The 25,779-nt window shown below is 33.1% G+C and overlaps 1 protein-coding gene and 1 long non-coding RNA gene across 3 annotated transcripts in view; one reads left to right on the forward strand and one right to left on the reverse strand.

Moving 5' to 3' along the window:
• Positions 1-25,779, reverse strand: part of LRP1B (LDL receptor related protein 1B) — a 1,722,250-nt gene that overhangs the window by 128,454 nt on the left and 1,568,017 nt on the right. The window contains exons 67-71 of the mRNA XM_054699700.1: positions 19,970-20,086; positions 13,550-13,656; positions 8,066-8,195; positions 6,324-6,430; positions 5,855-5,987 (exon numbers count right to left, since the gene is read on the reverse strand). Of these exons, the coding sequence (XP_054555675.1) occupies positions 5,855-5,987; positions 6,324-6,430; positions 8,066-8,195; positions 13,550-13,656; positions 19,970-20,086 (594 nt within the window). The remainder of the gene's footprint in view (positions 1-5,854; positions 5,988-6,323; positions 6,431-8,065; positions 8,196-13,549; positions 13,657-19,969; positions 20,087-25,779) is intronic.
• LOC129146627 (uncharacterized) lies at positions 9,310-19,929 on the forward strand. Of its 2 annotated transcripts, none has more exons than XR_008553547.1 (3): positions 9,310-9,337; positions 13,542-13,646; positions 19,918-19,929. It is a non-coding gene; the product is annotated as an uncharacterized LOC129146627 (long non-coding RNA). The 2 variants fall into 2 exon arrangements; XR_008553546.1 differs by lacking the exon at positions 19,918-19,929 and adding an exon at positions 14,027-14,060.

A 25,779-nucleotide genomic window follows, 5' to 3' on the forward strand; every position in this document is an offset into this window, starting at 1 on the left:
CAGGAGAGGTCTGTTGTGCCACGTGAGTAGCTCCCTGGCTGGCCGGGGATCACACCCATGTGGATGGAGGCTGCAGATAGCTTCACAGTGCTGTGCTTAACCCTTTGTGCCATCAGAGAGGCCCTCTTTGGAAAATCTTATGTTAACCTGATACTTATCATATTTTTTGTAGCGACTAATGATAAGATGGTAGAAAGATTTTGCAAATCTAGATTACCTTCCATTGCACATATTTTTTTATGGTACTGAGTATGAAGAAAGTTAGACTTTAAACTATTATTAATTTTCATTATTAAAAATTGTCCTGGAAATAAAAGACAGTGACAAATTATAAGATAATTCAGTTACATCCGGAGACTGACAAACTGAACCACTGAAAAATGAGAATCACCAGTAAAAAAATTTTTTACAGTCACAGAAGTAACAAAGAAATAATTTTATCATTTTGAAGTTGGCCATGTGATAAAATATTACTCATCCTTTTAAAGATTGTGTAAACTGGGTACAATATTTTCCAATGTTTTAAATATTTGAAATTTTCCTCTTTTTATAATAAAATAGAAAGCATCTATAATACAGAAATAGTTTAAGCTAAAATTAAGTATATCTATCACATTATCAGATCCAAAGTACTAATAAAATTTGGTTATATGTTCAGATAGGCTGCAATATAAAGTTATCGCTACAAAGGTTGGAATCCGGCAACTTGCTTTCTTGTTTTGGACAAGTCTATTAATATATCTGGGATTCAATGTCTTTGTATGTTACAAAAGACACATAGTTAAAGTGATTTATAAGATCATACTTGCAACCAGTATCTGGGGAAACAACACAAAGTATCTTCATAAGAATTTAGGATTAAGATAAATGATATTGATATCAGAAGAGGCTTATGCTACCTGTTTAAACTTATATAAGAAAAGACAAATAGTTTCTAGATGGGCTAGGTTTCATGATTTATGTATTATCATACATAAAAATGTATGTATTCATTAAAACATATGTATAGGGAGTAATAGTACTCATCCTTGATGGCCTAGAAAATACCTTCAGAGAAACATTGTTCATTTTATGTGTACTTTGGAGGGATAAAGAGGGTCAGAGAGTATTTATTTTTGTTCTGCATTTTGGCTTGTACCCAAATCTTAAATAAGATTTGTTACTACCAATAACAAAAGATTTAACATAGAAAATGAAGGGCCATATATGGATTTTATTTTTTATTTATTTATTTTATTTTATAGAGGCATGTTTATTTGTTTATTTGTTTGTTTTGTTTACACATGCACTGGGTACAGCCAGAAGCACGGGAGGGTGAGAGAATTCACCAGAGCCAGCGCGGGGAGCAGAGCAGGCAGAAGGACCAGAGTACACTGCTGAGGGGAGCAGCGGGCGGCAGGAGAGGTCTGCGCGCCATGTGGGACCCTCCTCTGGTGGCCGGGGAGCAGCCGGGGATCGAACTGGCGCCGCAGAGGCCGCGGGCAGGTTCGCAACCCAGCGCTCAACCGCTGCGCCACCGGGGAGGCCCCATATTTGGATTTTAGAATGATAATACTATCTACTTTACTGAGAACTTAGTAATGAAGACAGTGAAAATAAAACCAACAATGGAGGGAAAAGATCAATTTGAAGAGGAGTTGCTATAATCCAGAACAGAACTGATTTAGAGTAGATACATCTGAAAGCTATTCAGGAGGTAGACTGTTCAGAATTTGATGGCTACACAGATGAGGATGGCAAATGAGAGTGAATACTCAAACACAGGTTGACCAAGTTTCAGTAATTTTGGACATTTTGGTGAATGTTAGTATCATATAATAAAATAGAAAGAGTTGGTTTAATAGAAATAATGACACTATTCACTAGTAGGAAAATGATGTGGTGATATCAAACAGGCTATTGAATAAATATGTCTGAAATATAGGACAGAATTCTGAACTACAGTGTACAGTGAGGAATCATCAAAAGATAATTATTACTTGCAGTATAGAACACAGGAAATCAGCATTTAAAGACTGGTTAAAGAGGAGTTTAGAAAAGAGACTGAGAAGAATTCCTATTGTATTATGAAGAAGTAGTAATTCAAAAATTGCCCAGACACATCACAGGTCCTTCAAGACATCTTACATCTAACTTAAAACTCTGGTTTTAAAGACATGAAGCACACATAAGCCAACAATAAAGGTGTAATTTAAAGATCAGCTGTATTCAAATTCTAATTTGTTAGTTAATACTTGATCAGCTTACAGGTAGTTATTGGAAAAATTAACAAAGCATCTATTAATTAACAATTTCCTAAATTAAATAGGAACAAGAAAACCATAACAGAAAATAAGTATCTAGAGTTCATTAATTTAGGCTGAAATATGTTTTAATGTATCATATGTTATCATTTTGAGCCTGTAATTACTGAAAACACTAATTCATTATTAAAAAAAAATATAAAGTGATATTTAGGAGCTCAGCCCAAAAGAAGTACCAAGTTTTCTTAGGCTATGTCTTTTACCATTAACAATGTGAATACTGCTTTGAACTCCATAGCATTATGAATTTTAACCTTCTTTAAAGGTAACCAGTAAAATAGTTCACTTGGAAAATATCCTATGCTTATTCTGTAACTCTCATACCTCCCAGTCCCCAATAATTAGTCCCCAATAGCTCAGATTGCCAGATTTGTGATGAATAGAAGTGAGATTTAATGGAAATGATGTTTAATCTGGCATTGTATTTCCTCAGTGTCATGAAGTACATTTATCCAAAACCTAAACTACTTTCTGGAAGTATATTAAATACTTAAAAAATCTGAACTTGGTCAAGCCTGAAGTCACATCCATACAGGATGAAATACTTTAACCACCAATGTATTTCACTGGAATTTAATTACCTAGCAGCAATGAAACCTAAGAAAAGATAGAAGCAAGAGTAAGCAGGGAAGGAGCTTTGAGACATTTCTAAATGAATGAATTAAAGGCTCTCAACTTCTTGTTTTAGTCAATAAGCTTAAACATTTAGTAGAATCATTAATATTGAAAGATAAGTTAGATTTCAAATATGTTATGTTCATTTTATTACTGTAATGTTCAACTTTTAACATCAGTCTTTTGTTAAAATTTTTAAATGAAAACCAATATTTAGAAAATAGATACATTTTGATAGTACTGCAACTTGTCTCCCACCTCCCCACCCTTAACTTTCCAGATACTTTTATAGCTCTTGAAGATATTTTGCTGTGGTTGGACTTGAAGGTATGAAAAAAGATTTATGGATATAAAACAAGAAAGTAGTAATTCTCATTTCAGTAAATTCTCCATTTCAAATCCTATCCACCCATACTTTTTTTTTTTTTTTTAATTTGCAGATTCCTTACAAATCCTGAAAATCTCCTGATTCTGTGAAGAATAAAGCCAAGATCTATGGTACAAATCCTCAATTTTTGTATTTTCCAGCAGCTTTCTCACCTTTGTGACTTGTATATAATGATCCTGCTTCTTGCAAGGTATTTCCTTTTTCTGTTTGCATGCCTAATTTTTGACACCAAGAAATCACATTCCAATATGGGATGCTCAGTCAAATAATACAAAAGCAATTATATAAGAAGAAGAAATATGCTAAAAAGAAAGTAATCAATAGACTGCTACAACAATTTTTTAAAAGACTGTATTTGTTTGAAGACCATGGCAACTGAGAAGGACATGAAAGGATAGATATATTTTTTTACTGGCTAAGACATGGAGAAGACAGAAATAACAGAAGAATCAGGAAAGCTGTTGAAAAGGAAGGAGGATTTTACTACAACATTACTTTCCAGTTTGGCTAGGTTTTATGATACATAAAGATTAAAAAAAAAAAAAAGATAAGTTGTAGAATAGTTTGGGACAGTGAAACAGGATCATTCTTTTGTGAACCTGATTTCCAGGGTGAGTTAACCAGGAAGAAAGAGTTAGGAGTCAAGACTGACATAACACAAATTATACTGAAAGAAGATGAACCTGGTAGCTATGAATAAGCAATATTGGAGACCATTTAGTGGAATTACATGTGCTCAGGTAAGATGAAATGAGAGAAATAACTAGATCAATGACAGTAAATGCAGATTAGGGAATAACGTTAAATGGATAAAGAAAACAGGGAAATATAAATAAGTTATCATTCCAAAGCTTTTATATGTAAGATAGTACATAAACCTTGCTACTGGCAGACTGTCCACAAAGTCTGCTGCAGTGACCATCACAGAAAGAGTGTGAGAATTTATTAAAAATTAGAAATAGCTCTTATGGATGTTTCACCTTTAATAGCTTTGTATAATGCAAAACAGATTCCAAATAAGTACTAAAATTTCTTTAAAAAAAAAAGATTTATTTATTTATACATGAACTGGGGTTCAGGCCAGAGGCACAGAAGGATGAGAGGATTCACCCAAGACAGAGAAGGGAACAGAAAAGGCAGGTGAGACAAGAGAGGTCTGCTGTGCCATGTGGGTAGCTCCCTGGCAGGCCAGGAATCAAACCCACACTGCAGAGGCTGTGGACAGCTTCACAGCACTGTGCTCAATCCGCTGTGCCACCGGGGTGGCCCATAAGTACTAAAATTTCTTCTGAATTTAACACTTTATCAGGTTTGGGATGGAGATACTAGCAAATCATAAAAATTTAAATTCTTAGCATCTGACTGAAAATCTGAGGCAACAGGAAGGGGAAGGAGGAAGGGTTGGAGTCAGGGAAGGAAGGGGCCCAGTGAAACATGGTGGAGGATGGTTGGGGCACTGGTGATAGGCAGGCTATGAAATCATACATTTGTAGAGGTTTCAACCTACTAGCATAATCCCCAGAGCAGAAATAAATATGTAAACCTACTTTACCTCAATTAACATAATTTGGAAAAAATTCAAAATAAAACAAAAATATTAAGTAGAAATTATTTTTCTTTGTACAACTAGGTACTCAAATAGTTTGTGCATTTTAAACTCTAATTACCCTGAGTGTACATTCAAATGCCTTATAGCATATGTCAATATCTAATATCATCTCTGCTGCTGATGTTCCAAATAGTCTGGAATGTAAAGTACATCAAGAGACTTACGAGCAGGTTAAAAGACATTTTGTATTTGAAAAACATATTTAACATTATGAAAATAACAAGAATTACAAAATAGGTGATTATTTTAAGCTTCTCCACAAAATGGCTTGCTTTCACCACATTAACTCAAAAGTAGTAGTAATTGCTGCCTTTAATGTGGTGACTTTTAACTAAAAAGTCATCACTCAGGAAGTGATTTTCACAGAGCTAGAAAATAATATACTTAAAAAATGGAGGTTGTCTTCCTGATGGACAAAATCGGTAACATTTTCTCAAGCCACATTGCAAAAAGGAAATAAGGCAAACAGCCCATATACTCATGTGTTGTTGTGTACCATATGTTGTATCTATTCTTTCAGTATAAGGCCTATATGGAATTGAAATGTACATTGAAAATGCCTTCAGAGCAATGGATTTAGTGACCTGTTCCCTGTATTCTTCTCAATATCCCTATCCCTGATACAAATACTTCCAGCCTAAAGTATCTAGTCCAAAGACATGCTCAAGGTAGGTACTCAACAGACACTTGCATTTTGCTGACATTGTAATCTGAGGGCTACATTTATATTTTGTATAAAAATAACTCAGATTTTGTTTATCTGAAAAAGGGCTTTTATATAATGAAACAAAAGAGAGTAAAAGGAATCATTTAATGACCCCATCCTGACTTTTGCACACTATTTTCTATATGGCCTCTGGCCATTCCCTTATTTATAGGTGTGTACTTCTATGCACGTGCACTCACACATACACATGCACAATCACACAGGCATTTTACCTTTGTCGCAGTTCTCTTCATCGCTGCCATCCACACAGTCCTGAATTCCATCACACAGCCATCTAACTGGAATACAGTAGGCTTTATTTCTGCATCGAAATTGATCTTCCTTGCATTCAGTCACACAGTCCATCTGTCCAAATACAAATGGGCACTGCAGTTTCACTAATGGTAACAGTACAGTCACAGAAAGGAAATGTGTCCGACAATCTGGGGATTTATTACACTGTGGACTTTATTTTATTTTGACTTAGAGACTTAAAGAATATAACCTCTACAAATGACAAGGGGTTTAGGAGATGGATAGCATAAAGACTTGGGCATTTGTTGAAATGTTTGTATCCAGTGTCCAACATTTTAGATAGTGCTAAGAATCAAGAGGCTGTCTTTTTACTCTATGTGCATTACATTTGCTTTCCCAAACCTAATTCATGTAATTTGGAGATTTTAATCAAATAATAGATTTTACCTCATCTGAACCATCAGCACAATCGTATTCTCCATTACATTTCAAAGATGCTGAAATACATCCTCCAGTGGCACATATATATTCACTTGACGAGCAAGTAGGAGAAGCTAAATATAATTACAAAATTCACACTTAAATTTAGTAAAAAGAGCAACTGATTTGATAGATAAAAACACATAGAAGCATATAAAACTTTCATAGGCTGTAATGAGAATATTTTTATTATTCAACCTATAGTCATCATGATATTAAATATTCATTTAAATATGATTTATAATACTGCTGCATTATGTTAAATATACTTTGATGATGTAATAACTTGTTATTTAAGAATTTAACTAATAAAATAAAGAATAAAAACACTATATCCTGCATTCCTTTGATTTTGAACACTCAGATGAATTTTTCATTATTTTAAGTTATTTTCAAAGACAAAAGCCTGAAATTATTTTCAGAACTGTAATAGGATTTAGTGGTTCTTGTGAATGTTAATACATATATGCATTATAAAAAGCTGAAGTGAAAGTCTTGGTATGTTCTTACAGAATCCATGGTATCTTTTTTAGATGTGTTGAAAAAAATGTCATATTTGCATCAGTTTTAAGAAGTTTTTTTTGTTGTTGTTTATTTTGGGGTTTAAACCTGACTATATGTATAGAATTCTAGTGTATAGAATTTGAAATATTCCTTTTTTATATAGGGAAAATTAACAAGTGAATACACAAATTACTACCATTACCTAATCTAATTAATTGACACAGAGTTGAGACAGCTGTCTTTGTGGGTTTGAATTGCTAGGCTTGCATTCAAATCTCGGGGGTTCTTGGCCTTTTATGAGACCACTAGGTAGCAGAATGTACTTACATAATGACTTTGTGGTCTAAATTGCTTAGTCCAGGGATGCTAAAAAGCTTTTTCCTTGAGTTTTAATTCCTTTTAATTGGCTGTGTTTGCCTAGGGATCTGTATTAATAAGGAGTCTGAGAACATATCTGGATTCAGTAAGAAAGAAAGATGTGATCAATTAGCAATGTGGATGATGGCATGGTGCTGGGGTATGGTGATATGTGTGTGCTTTGTAACTTCTACTTTGACCTAGTCTAGTCTCTTAAAGTAATGCTTTCATGGTTATACATATAGTATGATTTTTCCCCAGTAATTTTTTTCTATAAGATAATGTTATTAAAATATCAAAGTATGGAAATAAATTAAGCTTCAATAGCATATTTATAGAAGTGTATTTAAATAACTGAAATGAATTAATTGGGTGTTTGTTTCCTATACTCTGGTTTTGCTTCCTAAGTTTACTTTGATTTTGGACTGAGATATAAAGAGAAATAATAGATGAATGCTTTTCCTCAGTTGATATCACATTGAAACCACCATATTCTGTTTCATAACTTTAACTTCTGCAACAGAAAACCTAATTTTTCTCATACTTACACTTCAATATATTTTATTTTGCTGTCTTGGAAAAACAATTCCAAATGGCATAAAAAGATATACAAACCAGAATATCAAATTTGGGGGAATAATGTTTTGATACCACATATTGTAACAATCTTAACTGCTGAAACACTTGCAAAACATATAAAGGTAACTAATTTATCTATAGACATAGCAATAATTTTCAAAAAACAGTGACTCAGTGTATTTGCTACCACTTTATGCAGAGTGTTGCTTACATTAAAATTCTATCGAGTTAAATATCAGATAAATGAGATAGCCCCTCAATGATTTTACCTGGCTCACAGTTTTTCTCATCTTCTCCATATTTACAGTCTTCATGGCCGTCACATTTCCATTTTGCTGATATACACTGACCATTGGAACACTGGAACTGATCTTTGGAACAACTTGTTTCACAATACCTCTGTCCAAAAATATGCAGATGTATTAAATTAAAATTTTGGACAAATGTCTACATACCCAAAAAACAAGAAGAAAGCTTAAGCAAAGAAATCAGAAGTATAGAACCTGTCTGTCACATACATGAAACTCAGGTGATCGTATTTAAACTCATGCCTATATAACAAAATTATATTAATTTTTCATTTCTATTTGTCTCCATAATAAAACACAGAAATGAAAAAAAAATACTGATTAAATTATCCAAGTGGACCACTACTCAATACTGTTATGATGTAATGTAACTTAAATAATTGCTGTGGCATTGAAGACTGTGGTGAAATAAAGTAAAAGAGTCAAAAAATATTTCCAAGCAAGTGGCTCTCATCCACAGGGATTGGGGTAGGAGGATAGAATGTGAAATCAACAAGAATCCTAAGGCTAAGTATAGTATGTTTGGCATCAGCACAACTTCCCCTAGTGTTCTTTCCTCTTCTTCCCATCACTTTTACTCTGTACACATCCATTTACAGTTTAGTTGCTGTTCATAAATATTATCCATCTTCTGCCATTTGTTCCTAAAGAACTATGCCATGAAATGTCACAGTTGTTGTTTCTGTTACCTCACATATAGATTTTATTTGGAGTTACATAAAATAACAAATTTATCTCTGAAGATTTTTGAATTATTTATATGAGATCAATCAAAGTAATTCTGTAGACATTTCTTTCTTGGGTATGACCTCTATGGTTGAAATGGGATTCTGCAATGAAATGTCTTTTTGGCATGATGATTTCCTATAGTTAAGCAAGTTCTACTCTTGTCAAAATGTACTTGTCTGTTCCTTCTACATAAGGTACAACATTCTCACAGTTTGTGAAACTCCAAATGAGTGATGGATGTTAAGCTAGCACTCCATTTCTTTCCAAATTCATCCCCATTAAAGATAGTTAATTTTCTAAATTTGTGTAATTTCTCTAGATTGATGATAGTTAAATTAAAATATCTGCTATAAAATTGATTTTCTTTCCTTCTTTATTCTCTTATTTTTCCAAATAGGAAAAGTGTATCAATTGTCAGAGAACTTCTGAATAAGAATACAGAGGAAACAAATATCCTTGCATTTGATAAGCTAGTAGGAAAGAACATCACCTAAAGAAACAATGGTAATAAAATGCATATATCGCCAAAATAAATGGATATGGTTTTAGACATATGGTTTTTAGGAAAGGCTTCAGGAAGGAAATTTTACCAGAAATGGAACCATCTAAGGAAATGTATTTCATAGAAAGGATAATTAAAATGTGAAGTTTCTGAAGGCTAAGCTAGGTAATGGTGTATGGTATAAAAGACATTGGAGAAATAACCCACACACTGTCAAGAAAGTGTTTTCATACATATTGCTCATCACCATACTTCCCATGCTCAGCAAGCATTCAATAAAATCTGCTGGATGAATGAATGAAGTAGAAAATGCAGAAAACAAGGACTAGAAAATAAAATAGTGTGTAATTAAGCACCCCTGGTATAGTATTCATATCTGTCTACATATATAGTAGTCATGCTTGCCTATGAACCTAGTTTCCAAGAAACTAGGATTTTTCCCAAGGAAAAATGCCAGGATAGGGCCTCCCTGGTGGCACAAGGGGTTAAGTCTTAGCACTAGGAAGCTATTACCAGCCACTGTGGCATGAGTTCCATGCCGGGCCTTGGAGCTGACTCACATATAGTGCAGCAGACCTCTCCTGTCTCGCCTGCTGCAATGTATTTCAGTAGATCTGCCTGCTCTACTCCCTATTCTGTCTCTGGTGAATCCTTTCACCCTCTTCACCTCTGGCCTACACCCCAGCTCTTGTATGCATAAATAAATAAAACAAATCTTTAAAAAGAAAACTGCCAGGATTATACTAACTGCTCAGCATTTATTTAAGAAAAAATAAATGGTTAATGTACAATAAGCTAATTTAAGTAAAATAGCTCAACAATCAAAGGTATTGGAGCATCTGTATTGACAAAACACCTTAGTTAGTACTTCTGCATACTTTTTGTATCAACAACAGATTTTGATCTATGATAAATGATAGAGCAGTTGATATCTCTATGTGTTGGGGGGATTATGCATGCATATAGGTGAATCTATTTTTGCGTCATATTTAATTATTATTTCAGAGCTTTAAAGTCTAACAAAGAGAGAATATAATAATTAACTCATGTGCCCATTATGCATGCTTCACAATTATTAACAATCCATTATTTATGTTTCATATCCTCCTACCTCTTATGGATGTTCTGGATTTTTAAAAAAATATAACAATAGCATAATAAAATTAACAACATTGTGAAACTAACAAAAATTCCTTAGTATATGTTTATTCTTGGACTAGATTCAAAATTTTCTCATTTTCTTGACTATATAAAAATACCACTTGATAAAACAAGGATATATATGAGATCTACACATTGAATTTACGTTTGCTGTTCTTTTAATGTATATTTCCCATTCTTATAGTTTTCTAAATGCCAGCTTTTACTTGAAGAAACCAGGTTATTTGCTTTATAGAAAGTGAGACATTATTAATTTGGTTGATTGAACCCTACAATGTTGATACCTTAGCAACCTCCCAAGTGACAATTGAGTTTTTACTTTTTTAGAGTATTGCTATGATCTCATATATTGTTAGATATTTATTGTGTTTCAATTTTCTAAGATTACTTTCTAATACTTAAATTAACTTCTTAATCAGTGGAAATCTTTTAAAATTTTTTCCTGTACTTTCTGGACACTATCCTAATAGTCTTGTTTTCTGACATGACAAGATGTCAGTGACTCATTTTGTCAATTTTCCCTCTCAAACCTGTCATTAGACATTTCTCAAAGGAGTTTTGTTTATTTTAACTGGGAAATGGCATTTAGAGGACACTACATGGATGCTCAGGAAGGTTTTTACTGCTGGGATGTCAGTTTTAGAATTTTTTTTTTTAGTGGCAGATCTAAGAATGAAATATTTTTGGAAAAAGAAGCATAAATCAATATCTTATATGGACACTTGAATTAATATTATACCATTTTTACTTTGTTTCTATTTTTATATCTCCTTTATTTTAGTTGTAAATTTTTAGTACTGAATTATTAATATAATTTAAGCATTTAAAATATCCTACTATCAATCTCTTTGAGTTCCCAATTAACAAAAACAATAGTATTACTAACAAATCTAGAGTTTGAGTCCTTTGCTTTTTTTTTTTTTGTTCTTACAATACATTATACTGGATTCATAAGAAAAATATTTTATTAAGTTACTTTAAATACTTCTCTGTGTATGCCACTAACTTGAAATAAAATTATATTAATCCAAGTTCTTGGTTTCTTTATTGTTTTGGCTGGATATTAACAAACTAATTTTACTATCAGCTCACATTCATACAAAAACTTATGCCTACAGTCATTTCCTTTGTTCCTAATAAGAGAGAATCCTGTATGTAATTCTGCTTCCTAAACATTTGTTCAGTTCTCCTTTTTTTGCTGGCATTTTTTTTTTTTGTCAATGCAACTGTCATTTTAAACTGCAGAAAGAAAATAGAAATCATTGCTCATAATGTCAGCCACTTTATTACATATAGACTGCACTAAATATCAACACAGAGAAAGATCACTTTTAAGACAGTTAATTTGATTGCCTTGGGGCATTATCGTGAAAATCCTTATATAACAGAGATATATTTAACCATCAATTAACTATATCCATGAATTTGTGTCATGAGAGAAAATGATGTTAATACAGATTGTTTACTTTTACCTCAATGAAATTTTTGAAGTCTTTGATTCTGAATATGTACTTTGGACCTCTAGTGAATAACATGAAAGGTGAAATAATAAATGTTAAGTTATATATCCCCACCTCTTAATGTTTCATATATTAACAAGACAGGTAGAACATATTTTTAAAAGAAGGCAAAAACAAGATATTTTCAGAGTTTATATGCAATGTGTTTTCCTCACTGGGAACATCTGACAATTTTTTTTAGGTGGATACTAAGTAGTAGCTGAGCCATGTAAGAATTTAATTCTTCTGTAGATTTAAAAAAAATGTTTTGATTAATTTTGCAAATAACCTCAGGCATAAAACTGGTATTTTTCAACTTGTGGGAGAACTTTGTAACCTCAAGGTTTAGATTTGTTAGCTGTCAGGTTAGAAGCTAAATGCATTTATTTCCAAAATCTAGGGTCCTGAATGTGATTAAGAGGACTTTTCTAAGATAGTGAGATACTAGAAAAGAGTTGTCCAATCCTGATAAAAATACTTGAAAACTGGGAAAGAACTACTTTGTGTGGGTTCTGTAAATAGTAAGCACCTGCCTGTCTCTCAAAGAGGCTGGAAATCAGCGAATACCTAAGGAAATTGGACCTGAAACACAGAAATCTTGAGAGCAGCAGGGAAAATTCTCTCTAGCCAATTCTATAGCCAGTGATTGGACTTTCATGTGGGTGAGCACATATATGTGTCAACCACAGCAGCAGAGCTGTATCTCATAAGCAGTCATGGTAGCAACAAACCAGCAACCTGTTTTTCTTTCACCTCTGACGTGACTTTACTGTTAAGCATCTTGTTTTTTAGATTAATATGGAAGATCATTAATAGAGAAAATCATGAAAAACAATTGATACTGGAAAGAGAGACCTAGGGGTCATTTAGATTGATGAAAAAATACATAAAACCATGTGATGTATTATTTTGAAACCATCGTGGGGCAATTAATAGCTGAAACACAAAATACATAGATGAATAAATAATGAATTAAGGAGGGGATTATGAATGTTAGCACAATATAAGTTTACAGGACTATTCACAGAAATTCTAGACTTTCATTTAAGCTGTGTGAATATAGGCCTTATAAATGGACTGTGATTCATCATCTAAATAAAACTAAACCTGTAGTTTCATAAAAATTGATGACCCACATCGAAGTCTACATGATGATATCTATTGAAGAAAGCAACTGGGGAGAAGAGACTGTTTAAAATGCATAAAAATATTAGTCCTGACTATAAATACTGCAGAAAATTTATGAACAAATTCACAAATGCCAAAGGCATCAGCTGTAGGGAATAGGGTTTCCAAACATCTTATTCCCAACCCAGCCATTCACCACTTGAGCTAAAACAGACTATAAAATTAACTGTCAGTAGTAGCAGAAGAACTATTCCCTCTGCCTGGTGTGTGCAGTGCAGTGTACATATATACTATTTTTCTCAGCACTTCAGGAGCAAAGGGCATTTCAAAGCTTCCCTGGACAGACTCATTGGATTAACCAATATTAATTATAAAAGTGACTCTAAAGAATTGCTTTATTCTGTTTGATTTTGCAAAGGTGCCTACCTCATCAGAACCATCTGCACAGTCAAAATCTCCATCGCACCAAAACCTTGAAGAAACACAATCCCCATTGGCACAGAGAAAATCTTTCAACGTACAGGTCTGTGGCTCTGGGGACAGAAAAATGGCACAGGGTTATTCTATTACATGCAGCTGCATTCTAAAGTCTGTATGACGAACACCATGAGGTAGCATTAAGGAAAAAGAGGTCCACTACAGAACTACTACATTGTTTAAGAAAAATGTTTAATGAAACATCTATGGTATATAATGATTTTTCAAATTCATTGAGTAGAGAGTGGCATTATAAAAAAATTGAGAAAAGATAAACAGCCTACTATTTAATAAAAACATAGTAGTAAAGTAAAAGCATAAAATCTATATATTATAGTATAACAATAATCTTTTTTCAGTTGTTTGAATTCTAAGTCATTTTAATGTATTTACTTTAACTAAAACATTTTGTGTCTCTGTACCCAGGAGGCTGTTTATTAATGGAGGAGTGAGTCTAGCCTTGGGTTCTTTAATTTTATAGTCTAGTGGCTTTCTAAATCTTCAAGTTCATGGAACAAATAAGGTACGTGCGGATGTTATGAATGTGATGGATGACCTGCTTGTTTACACAACAGCTTGTTCATGCCCTGTATCACTTAATTGTCACTTTAGTAATTTACCAGTTATGAATTAATTATGGCTCACTGTAGTCCATATAGGATATAATGCCAGACTATGACAAGCTCCTTGACTTATTCCTGAGTAGACTATGTTTAATCTGGACAATGAAGTAGAAATTTAGATATCTGTTCCTGCAAGTCATCAATATGACTGCTAGAGATCATCTCTTGTTTAGCTTTTGTTCTTTAAAAAGAACTGATTTCTGGCATGATGTCAGTCCCTTCTTATTTACTCTACTCATTAAGTTAATTAGTAGGTGTCTGACAAATTATAATATCCTCATTTGGGTAAAGGAAGAAGAGAAAACTGAAATAAAAGATGAAGAACTGTGCACATGAAGTCTAATTTCCTGCATACAGAACATAATTAATTTAGCCTGCATTTGGATAGTGCTCTACATAATCACTTGGTTCACAGCTACAGGGAAACATCTTCAATGGCTGATAGTGATGAGGCCTACATTTACACATAAAAATACTTTTGAGAAAACTGGAGGAACTGTAAAACATGTATTATGTTTCAGAGAATTCCCTTCTGCTCTGGGACTGACTATATTTTGTAATGTGAACTTCAGGCAATGACTAAGATAAGATGCCATCCTGCAGAATGGGAAAAACTCACTAACTGGAGGACTCCCCTTAGGTGCCCCTGTTGTTTTGTGATGACAGTAAGATTTTCTCTGCCTTTATGCTGTTTATATATATGTTTTAATCTTTAAAAAGGCTCCATTAACACTATTACTAATATTACAAATTATAACCATAATAACTACTAGCTACTAAACATTTATTTGTTGTGAGGCGGCAGGTAGTTAATGTTAGGAGCTTGAATCAACACATCAGATGTTGTTATTGTATCCACTTTCAGATGAGTAAACTGAGGATAAGGAGCTTATTTCAAATAACACAGCAAGTGTAAGAGCTCACATAGCAAGTGTAAGAGCTCACATAGCAAGTGTAAGAGCTCACATAAGTGTCACCTAATATAGACACTAACAAAGCCCTGAGAAGTGAAGTTACTTGCCCATGGCACATGGCAAGCAAAGTCTATTTCATTGAATAATAATAAAATGAACCCCATTTCTCTTATGTTCCCTCCATACTGAAGCTGGGTCACCTTCCTTCTACATATTCATATAGATAGTCCCATTCTTAGGGAAAATAAGAGTGAAATATGCTCAATTTATTTAACAATTGCAAATAACTAAACAGATCTTCATTAAAAAATACAGAGCACATTTAAAACACACTGTAATTAGAAGTTCAAAAATAGCAGTAGTAACATTTAATTTTATGAGATTGGATAATTCTTAGGGATTCACTCTTTAATATTCTAACTTATCTCTAATTTAACAGAAAATGTGTTCACCATGTGGAAAGCAGCAATGATTTTGCAGACTTTTGTACACTTTTCTACAAGGAGGGTTGAATGTTATTCATACAAGGTTATTAAAAGTTACATAGCCAGTAGTTTGAAGTAGTTGCCCAATAGTTTCAAAAAACCCTTGTGCTTTAGAGACTTTCCTACATCACTAATTATTCTGTTCCAATATAGGGGCAGAGGGACTAAGTGATTTGTTGAGAACAATTTTTTTTTTCCAGTGGAATTGTAAATTCTGCATACTTCTAGCATGTTCTTAAAAATGCCAGCAAATCTAATTCTGAACAATAATCATGAATAATTTATACATACCCACATGTCATCAAGGATTAGGGAAACTTCCTTTTTTAACTCTCATCTATATGCAACTAGATATCTCAAAAAAACCCTAAAAAAACCTGAGGGAAGGTCTAGGGATTTTATTCCTATTATTTTATCTTACTTTAGATCTTTTCTGCATAAAGTAAAAGACCAATTGTTAGACCTTGCCAGGATAGGAGCGTAAGCAGTTTTCTTGTCAAAATTTCAAAAAAAAAAACAAAAACAAAAAAAACAAAAAAAATGACTATCTCTGAAGTCTGCCCATCTGGATAGATAATATAAACGTCATATTTTACCCAGTATTTCTAAATTGTTTTCCACACAAATTCTCTTACAATGCCTATGTCTCCAGCCTTAGAATAGATAGGGAACCCCATATATGAACAATTAACCATGTTTACCATAAATATAATATAAACATGCCAGATTGGCTACCAATATATTTTTATAGGTTTTCCATGTTTTGGAAAGCTGATCTAGATTCTATAAGAAGAAAGAAGGACAGCTACATCATGTAGACTGACCACTACTTTGATACTAACAGAGGCAAAAACACAGCAGTTTCATAACTGAAAATAGTTTTGGAAGCCATTTTGCACAAAACCAAAAGAACTAAGCCTAGAAAATAAAAGTGATTTTTCAAAGCTAGAGATAGTGGCAGAACAGAGGAATTCCCAGGCTCCAATTTCTTTACTGAATTCATTACCACAAAACTTGGTTATAAGTTCAAAAGTTATATGAATGTGGGTGTAAGCAATCTGAGGAGAATTTTTAGAACACAATTAATATAACTGACATACCATATAAATAATTGTCTGACATAAATTCAGTGTGAAAGTACTAGAAATGAAATCAGGCAAATGTAACTTGTCTCTTTATGTGAACTTAAATCTAGCTGATCAAACTATTTAATATTTTTAAAGCGATTGGAATGTTACTTCTTAATAATGCAAAGATAGAAGTAATTTATTTTTCACGACAATTATTTAGAAGGCACATGTGCCATATATATTTTATCAGTTGTTGGATAAAGATAATATAGATGAAACTTCTCAAAAATTTCCAAACCCATAAGATTCAGATTATAAAACAATTCAAATAATAATGTAATTTTCTTATTTTTAAGAGCAGAAATCATTGCTGAAGCAAAGTGTCCCTAATGAATACTTTATAAAGGGAACATTCAGCATATGATGATAAAATAACAATAGCCAAATTATCTCATATAAATATAAAAATACCAAGTATATTAGATTCAAACATAGCTGTCAGTTAATTGTTGCACTACAATTCAGACCATTCCATACCTATTTCTGAAATGTTTCTATTACAATTTAGAAAGTAAATTCATCAAATACAGGCTGTAAACAAAGTAGTCCAAAAGGATTTCTATAATACTGCTCCTGATTTAAATATGTCAGGCATTGTGCTAGACCTGAGATATAACTCTCCACCCTAGACTATTTCCAAATATTTAAATGAGATCAAATGAATGTGATGAAGACATTATCAGGCAATGATAAGCAAGTTAATGTTGGGTGATGAAATGTGGTCATGTAAAAATATTTTTGCTGTTGCTTTTTATCTATAAGGCTAATTTACTACTCTTATAATTTACTACTTAATAATACAAACGGTAACTACCAAATGTGAATCAGTGCATACCTGACTATTGATGTTCACAGAGTATGACAAAAATGTACCACTGCCTTTATGGATATATTCTTGTCATCAGTATATTTTTAATTACACACAAACACACACGTGTATATATATATATATATATGATATACTATATAATCACAATAAAAATAGATAATAAGCTTCAATAGATAATAAGAGATTGAAAATGTCTTGACAGTATTTTAATATAGCAACACTATTAACTCTAATGCTGATATCTGTAAGACTTATCTCTTGGTGTTTTTTACAGATATATTGCATTATTTTTTCATTCTTCAGTGACTCAGCTGCTGCCCAGGAAGAACTACAGACATTCACGTTTTTTAGGATTTTTCATATATTCTGACCTATTCAAGATATTATCTTTGAACACTCAATTATCTGAGATACCTTGATCTTCTTCCTCTTACATAGTTTTATGTGTTTAACATGTTACCAAACTCTGATCTTGTCCTGCATGTACCTTCTATTCTTCCATTTCACAACTATAATAAGTTTCGTTCTTGTTCACTGTCATCTTTCCTCTGCAAATTCATCAATATTGCTTGTCTTAGACCACAAGCTCTGGGTGAATAGGAACTAAAAGAGAACCACACATAATTGGGTATTTTCTACTGCAATGCTTGATAGTGCAGCTACATTCCTTGCTTTTTGTTAAGGGCTCTGTGGCTACAATGATTTATCACTAAGTTTCCACAGTGACAAGTGAGAGTCAGTGTTCCTTTTCCTTGTTTTCTTGTATCAAAGGCTGACTTTTAGGAGATGTCAGCAAAACGTTTCTCAACCACTTAGGAAATCCCAGCAGACTCAAAAGCAGGCTATCACAATCCTTCATTCTTCTTCTTTGCTTATTATAGCAGTAATCTTATGTCTCACACAATGGCAGTTACCACTTGAAAAGGGAGATCTCCGCGATGGAATTTGCCAATGTTGCTTTTTAATTTACTCTCTGGATCTCAATATCATTCAGTTACATGGCATTTTGCCTTATAGAGCTTATTGATAATTGACACTAAATGTATCCCAAACTAAGCTAGCAGTTATTTGTAAGGTGTATAATACAAATAAACAGAATATATATATATATATATATATATATATGTATTTCTTTATTGTATTTACTCTTCAATTTCTACCACCTCCACTACATCAGATTTTAATTTTAATCATTAGATACAAACCGAGAACCAGCCAGCTAAATAAAGTTTTTAAAATTTATTAATTAAAGAAATTGAAAGCTCTAATGACTCTATGCAACCTTCTTTACCTTTCTAAAGACTATGGTCAGTTGGGCGATACCTATATGGAAAGGAAATAAAAAAGGTTCCTATATTCAGAGCATTCCATAATCCTATTGATCCAGAAATTTCACATTTATTGTACCTAATTCTAAAACAATAGTCAGGTAAAGTTTTGAAAGTCATTCAAACCAGTTGATATTTTGCAAACTAAATTCCAAGTGGTGTATTAAGTCTGTTACTCTACTAATTGCTTGCTTTATATGTAAAAGACTCCTGGGAAATAAATGTTCTAAGCCTAATGTAAAGAAGTATAGGAACAGACATTATTGTTGTTATCAATAAGTTCTTTTTTGAAGTAGCGGAATATAAATATTTAATATATGGGATTTGCTTATTATTTTATTTTAAACATGGTTATATTACTTTCTTTGTTTAAACATCATTGTAAAAAAAGTACCACTAATATTCCATTAATATAGTTATAACTATCAGCATTGATAGACATTGATTCTAGAAGATAAAGACACTCAAAATTTTATAAACTACCATTACTTAAAAAAAAATTATTGGATATTTTTAAAAATTATTACATAAAAATTCAGAAGACAGACGATGATAATAGTGTTATTCTGTTCTCATAGAAAATCATTCTGAATACACATGATGTTCACCAATCCAGAGAGAATAAATGATATTTCACCGAAAGATGCTCTTGGGTGAATTTGTAGTATAAAAGAATTTGAGCCTGAAATGAAATGAATATGATCCGCTAAAGAATGATATGTCTTATACTGTCTTCACATCATTCAGCTCTTTGTATGAACTTGCATCAAGGGGTTCCTTCATTGCATGCTAATGGCTTGCATTAAACTTCATGATACTTCCATACCAATTCTGATAACTGTAAGAAAATAACTCCCAGGATAAACATTTCAATAATTCTACCATTTGAGATTCAGTTCAATTTAATCTAAATATTCTCGTCCAAATGTGAATATATGTATAAAAAATGCTCTGCAGTAAAGATAGTTTCAAATTCATATATTAACTGAACTAAAAATTTCCATCTAGCTTATTGAAGAGGCCGTCAAACTTGCAAAGTTTTCAGGCAAGAGTTACTTACTACAGTTTTCTTCATCTGAATTATCACTGCAGTCATTTTGGCTATCACACCTCCAGTGATCTGGAATACAGTTGTTGTTTTTACACTGGAATTCATGAGGTCCACAAGTTTTTTTATCTGTAGTGGAAAGAACCAGGGTTTGCATCATTGATTTCCATGAAGACATCCCTCATGATACCTGATTGCCAAGTCCAGAGCATTTGACGTTTCCTCAGAGCTTAATTCAGTTACTGACTAAGAAGCATTCCTAGGATAAATTGAAAGCATGTGCTGAATAAAATTCATCTTTCTGCCCTATTTTATGTGATTGGTTATGCTTTCATTTTGGACTAATTAGAAAGCATTTAATTGCAGGACCCAGGCAAAAAACAAACAAACAAACAAACAAACTCTAATTAATCAATAAAAAAGTCAAAATTATTCCAAATTATCCTTTCTATAGGAGACATATCCTCCCTAAGCCGCCTTTTATTCCTGCAATAAAACAGCTAAAGAAATGGCCATTAATCAAAGTCTAAGGTTGTTATTTTTTTTTAAGTTATTTATTTATTTGTTTGCTTGTTTATTTGTTTATTTATACAAGCACTGGGTACAGTCAGAGGCGCGGGAGGTTGAGAGAATTCACCAGAGCCAGAATGGGGAGCAGAGCAGGCAGAAAGACTGAAGTACACTGCTGAGGGGAGCAGCGGGCGGCAGGAGAGGTCTGCACGCCATGCGGGACCCTCCTCCAGTGGCCGGGGAGCAGCCGGGGATCGAACCTGTGCCACAGAAGCTGCGGGCAGCTTCACAACCCAGCGCTCAACCGCTGCACCACCGGGGAGGCCCTAAGGTTGTCATCTTATCTTCTTTCCGAAGAAGTTCTCATTCATAATCTACCTATGGTCAGCTGCTCTAAACTTATTGATTATAAAAATGCCTAAGGTGGACAGAACTTGAAAATTAATAAAGTGTCATCTCACTTTTACCATTGAATATCAGGAGAGGTATTAACTAGCTATTCACTTTATAAATGATAAATCAAAACTCTTAGAAGCTTAGGAACTTAGAATGAATTTAACCACCATTAAATGGCAGAGTCAATATCAAAAATAGCGTGCTTTTACCACTGACTTAGTGCTTAACTTGTTTGCATAGGAGCCAGAATCAGAATGCATGCAACAAGAATTTATTTTAAACTTAGGTCATATATATGTTTTTTAATTATTATAAGAGTAATAGCACACTCTATGTAGTTTCAAGCAGTGCTTTTTAAAATTTTAATGTATATAAATATAAGTAATTTGAGAAATTTGCCAAAATGGAGACTTTGATTGAGTTGATCTGGATTTCTATTAGGCACTTAAGTGATAATCTTGTCCTTGGTCTATGAAACACAATGAGTAGCAAGTGTTTAAAATATTAAGATATTATAATTTCTATAACAATAAAAATTATAAATGTCAATAAACAATTTATGCCACATTTTTCTTTCACATATTTATCAAATTCTCATTCTCAGACATATTAGAGATAGTGAAATGTCTCATGATTCAGACTAATAAGATAAATTAACTAAAGGAGAAGGTAAACTCTTTGATGGTGTTGCTACTCTACTTTAAAATGCATCTTATTGAATAGACTGTTGGATTCAAAAAGGTTATGAAACAAATGATTTTAGTATAATTAGGAAAAATTAAGAATGATTATCTATCCAGGGCCCAGTCAACCTCATGACTAAACATTTTCAAAGCATGACTAGACTCAATCTTCAAAAATCTCTAGAAGTCATTATTATATGCATTCAAATAAATGCCAACAATATGCTTCAGAATTACAGTGATTTCTCTAATCTTACAAAAGCAAAGAAGGAATTTATACACAAATCAAGCTACAGAAACATTTTACTACAAAAGTCATCATTATAGCCTTCAAATGGATTTCTGCCAACATAATATATATACACACACACACACAAACATACATACACACATATATACACATATATTCTCACATGCATTGCACATCATATATATTCCTTATATATTTCATATATAAGTACATATATATAAATACCTATATAATCTGCATTTCTCTCCCTTCCCCCCCCTTTTTATACCTTCCAATTTATCTGCCTGCTTATTAGTCAAAATCTAACTTTGTCACTATGTTGAGTGCTCTATATTACAATACATCCTTTGGCCTGTGCTACAGATAACTCTAGATTAAAAATTGGCTTAAAATTGGTCAAATTTCTAATGTGGCCTTCTATATATTTAAGTCAGCCCAGAAATGTGTGAGGATAATTAGAATGGAAATAATATTCCCATAGAGCAGTAGATTCAGGGAAATGAATTTTAATTGCCAAAATGAAACAACCATTTAAATAGCACAATACAAAGCTCCTATTTTCAATGGTCATTATTTAAATTTCACTGAACCTAATGTATAGTATAAGTTTTAGTCATTCTTTGCCAGGTGTTGCTTATATTAGATTTAATTTTTTAAAAACAAATATAAACTCTGTAGACTAGTTCTGCATTTAAAATCTCCCTTGAGGAGAGACACACCCACCTATGCCTGTATTGTATACAAACACGCATGCACACACACACACACACAGAACTGAGCAAGGTTAAAAATAGTAGTTATCAAATTGACTACCTATTAAAATCATCTGGGGAGCTTTAAAATTTTCTTCTGTCAAATTAGAGTTTCTGGAGTGGAATACAGATATCAGTATTTTTATTAAAACTAGCTGGTGCTGCCAATGAACAATCACAATTGAAAATCACTGACCCCCAAAAAAACTAAATGTAGAGTAGAACATATGTAATTCCACATTACAGTATTCAAGTAAAGTTCTCACAGTATGTAGATTTTTCAATGAATTCCTATTGTGAAAATACATTGGAATGGAGCATTATTTCTTTTTTGGTAATATAAAGCAAATATAGCATTAAAACATGTTTCTTTGTTTAATATGCATTCACATAATTTGCAGATACCAGCATAAATTTGAGGGACCAACAACACGTAGAACTATTTGTGGTTTATATTGCAACAATATTGGTTCCTGAATCTGCCTATGTTATTTCTGAAGAGGATAAAATTATCTGGTAACATTCATTTAGGAGCAAAAACCAGGGATGAGGACTAGGAGTCTGATGCGAAAGAAACATTTTAAGTTTCTCTTTATACAAAAAGGAATACAAAGGAATCTACAAATTACTGTGAGTAACACATGAATGGGAAGGCTAAGAATAAATGTGGGCGTGGGTGTGTGAATGTGTGTGCATTAGCCATAACCAAAAAGGAAACACAAAGGAAAATGTTTACAATGGTATCAGAAAAACAACAAATCCTAGGAATTTTGTATAAGATAGTCATTAAATATATGGATAAGGGCAAGGGCAATGCAGGGGGATTGCATAGGGGTCAACCAATGGCCTCAGGAATCCAGACATTTGCCATTTGGTGCCACCATCCTAAATATATTCTTAGTCACCTGATGGGCAGAAGACTATTAGCACAAGATCCGTCACATTGCAGGGATATATATATATATATATATATATATATATATATATATATATATATATTCTTTATCCCCAACACATATATTCCTTATATATATATTTATATATCTAAGTTCATATATTTTTATATATAATCTGCATTTCTCTCCCTTTCCCTCTTCCTCCTTTTCTGCCTTCCTATCTACCTGCCTACTTATGATTACTCAGAATCTAATGATTACTCAGAGTCCCTATGTTGAGTGTTGTGTATGCAATACACCCTTTGTATTACATATATATAAAAATACATATATATATACACACACAAATTATCTATCTATCTATCTATCTATCTATCTATCTATCTATCTATCTATCTAGCCCTTTTACTTTGAGGACATTCTCTTTTGTCTTCTGGAATTCCCACATAAGATAACACTTCTGCTTCAATTTCAATGTCACATGATTGCACTTTGCTATAGGAAGGCTGGGAAATGGCATGATTAATTCTAGATTGCCATATGCCAACATATAGGATTTTATTTCTAAGGAGGCAGTAAACGTAAGTGAGGAGAGAGTCAATTTAGGAGCCTCTATCAATAACCTAACGGTGTCAGCCAAATTCATTTCACACGATATTTATAGCTATTGAAAGAATAGTGTTTCCCTTGGTAATTCTAAGCATTATGACTTCAAGTTGCCATGTCTCATATTAGACAACCTGTAGAAAGCACCCAAATCAGAAATCAACAATAAAGGAAGGGTGAGACATGGAGAAGAGAGAGAGAGAGAGAGAGAGAGAGAGAGAGAGAGAGAGAGAGAGAGAGAGAATAAAACCCTGAGAAAATACCAAGATCCTACTGTGCCTGAAATCAACTGCATCCAAAGCCCTTAGAATTGAGGCAGAGATTTTACTTTATATATAGTTTGTGTTGGATTTCTATCTTCTTCTTTTTTTTAAAGATTTATTTATTTTATACAAGAACTGGGGTACAGGTTGGAGTCGAGGGAGGGCGAGAGTATTCACCAGAGACAGAGCGGGGAGCAGAACAGGCAGATGGACCAAAGACACTGCTGAGGGGAGCAGCGGGCAAGACAGGAGAGGTCTGCCGCACTATGTGGGAATCTCCCTGGCAGGCCGGGAATCGAATCCGTGCTGCAGAGGCTGTGGACAGCTTCACAGTGCTACACTTAACCCACTGCGCCACCGGCGAGGCCCAGATTACTATTTTCTATCGACAAAAGTCTAAACTAATGCAAACAACCACATTATTTTTATTCATTAAAAATAGTATGGTCTCCTAATGATTTGCAAACCCAGGTTTCCATGAAGATGGGAGACAGTACAAACATATTTTTAAGCATATTCTCTTCAAAAATAACTCTTCTAGTCTCTAGTGATATTGATTATCTGTAAAGCTACAGGTTGTCTTGCATTGCAAAATGTTTGATATAATGGAAAATTAATTTCATGTTACTTCTTATTGATTAGGGTAATATTTCTCAATGAGCATTTACATGCACAACCTGTTCTTCTAGGGAATGTGGAAAGAATAGTGGAATGCACCAGCAGTTGAGAATAATAATGCTAGCTGTAGCTCTTCCCATGGGATGCTGTTACTTCTGTTTTGCTTCTGAATTTTTTATTTTTTAAACTTTTATATTATTTTTTCTGAGAAAAGCTTACAAAGTAAAACAAATTACCAATGACATATCCTCTTTATAAATAGGTGAATTTATAATAAGCTAGTTCTCTAGAAGTTCCGATAATGACATTTTAGAAATTGCATGTCAATGCAATGCAATTTTCAGTGGAAATTTTTTGAGTGCTCAGTATGCAGTATTAGAAAGTGTCATATTACATCCTATAATGCCATCTATTGCACTTGACAATAATTTGTGATTTTTTTCTTATTTAGAAATTTGCCTTTTAACTTTATGGTTGTGAAGTGGGAAAGTAGTTATTATCTCATCTTTTGCCAAAACACTCAGTATGTCATCTGCCAAACCCCTGCTATTCCACTTATCATTCTTCAACAGTCTGTAGTCTTGACAGATTGCATGGCAATATTGTATAAATAAATTTGCATTTATGAACTACAGATGAAGAAAAAAATCAAACCTCCAAAATAAAGACTTATAGGTAGGTAGGGCATCCTTCTTCAGAATCATCCTTGAGCCCTGAAACCAGCTTACTCTGGATAGCCATAGTCTAGCAATTCCACTTACCTTTCCTTAACTGGTTTAGAGAAAAACAAAATGCCCCTTTCATAGTTTCACTATTTGTTTGTTGCATTTATTTTAAAAGCAATTTGA

Source organism: Talpa occidentalis, unplaced genomic scaffold, assembly GCF_014898055.3.
Source record: "Talpa occidentalis isolate TD23 unplaced genomic scaffold, MPIMG_talOcc4v2.1 talOcc4.3, whole genome shotgun sequence".
In the NCBI taxonomy this organism is placed as follows: Eukaryota; Metazoa; Chordata; class Mammalia; order Eulipotyphla; family Talpidae; genus Talpa; species Talpa occidentalis.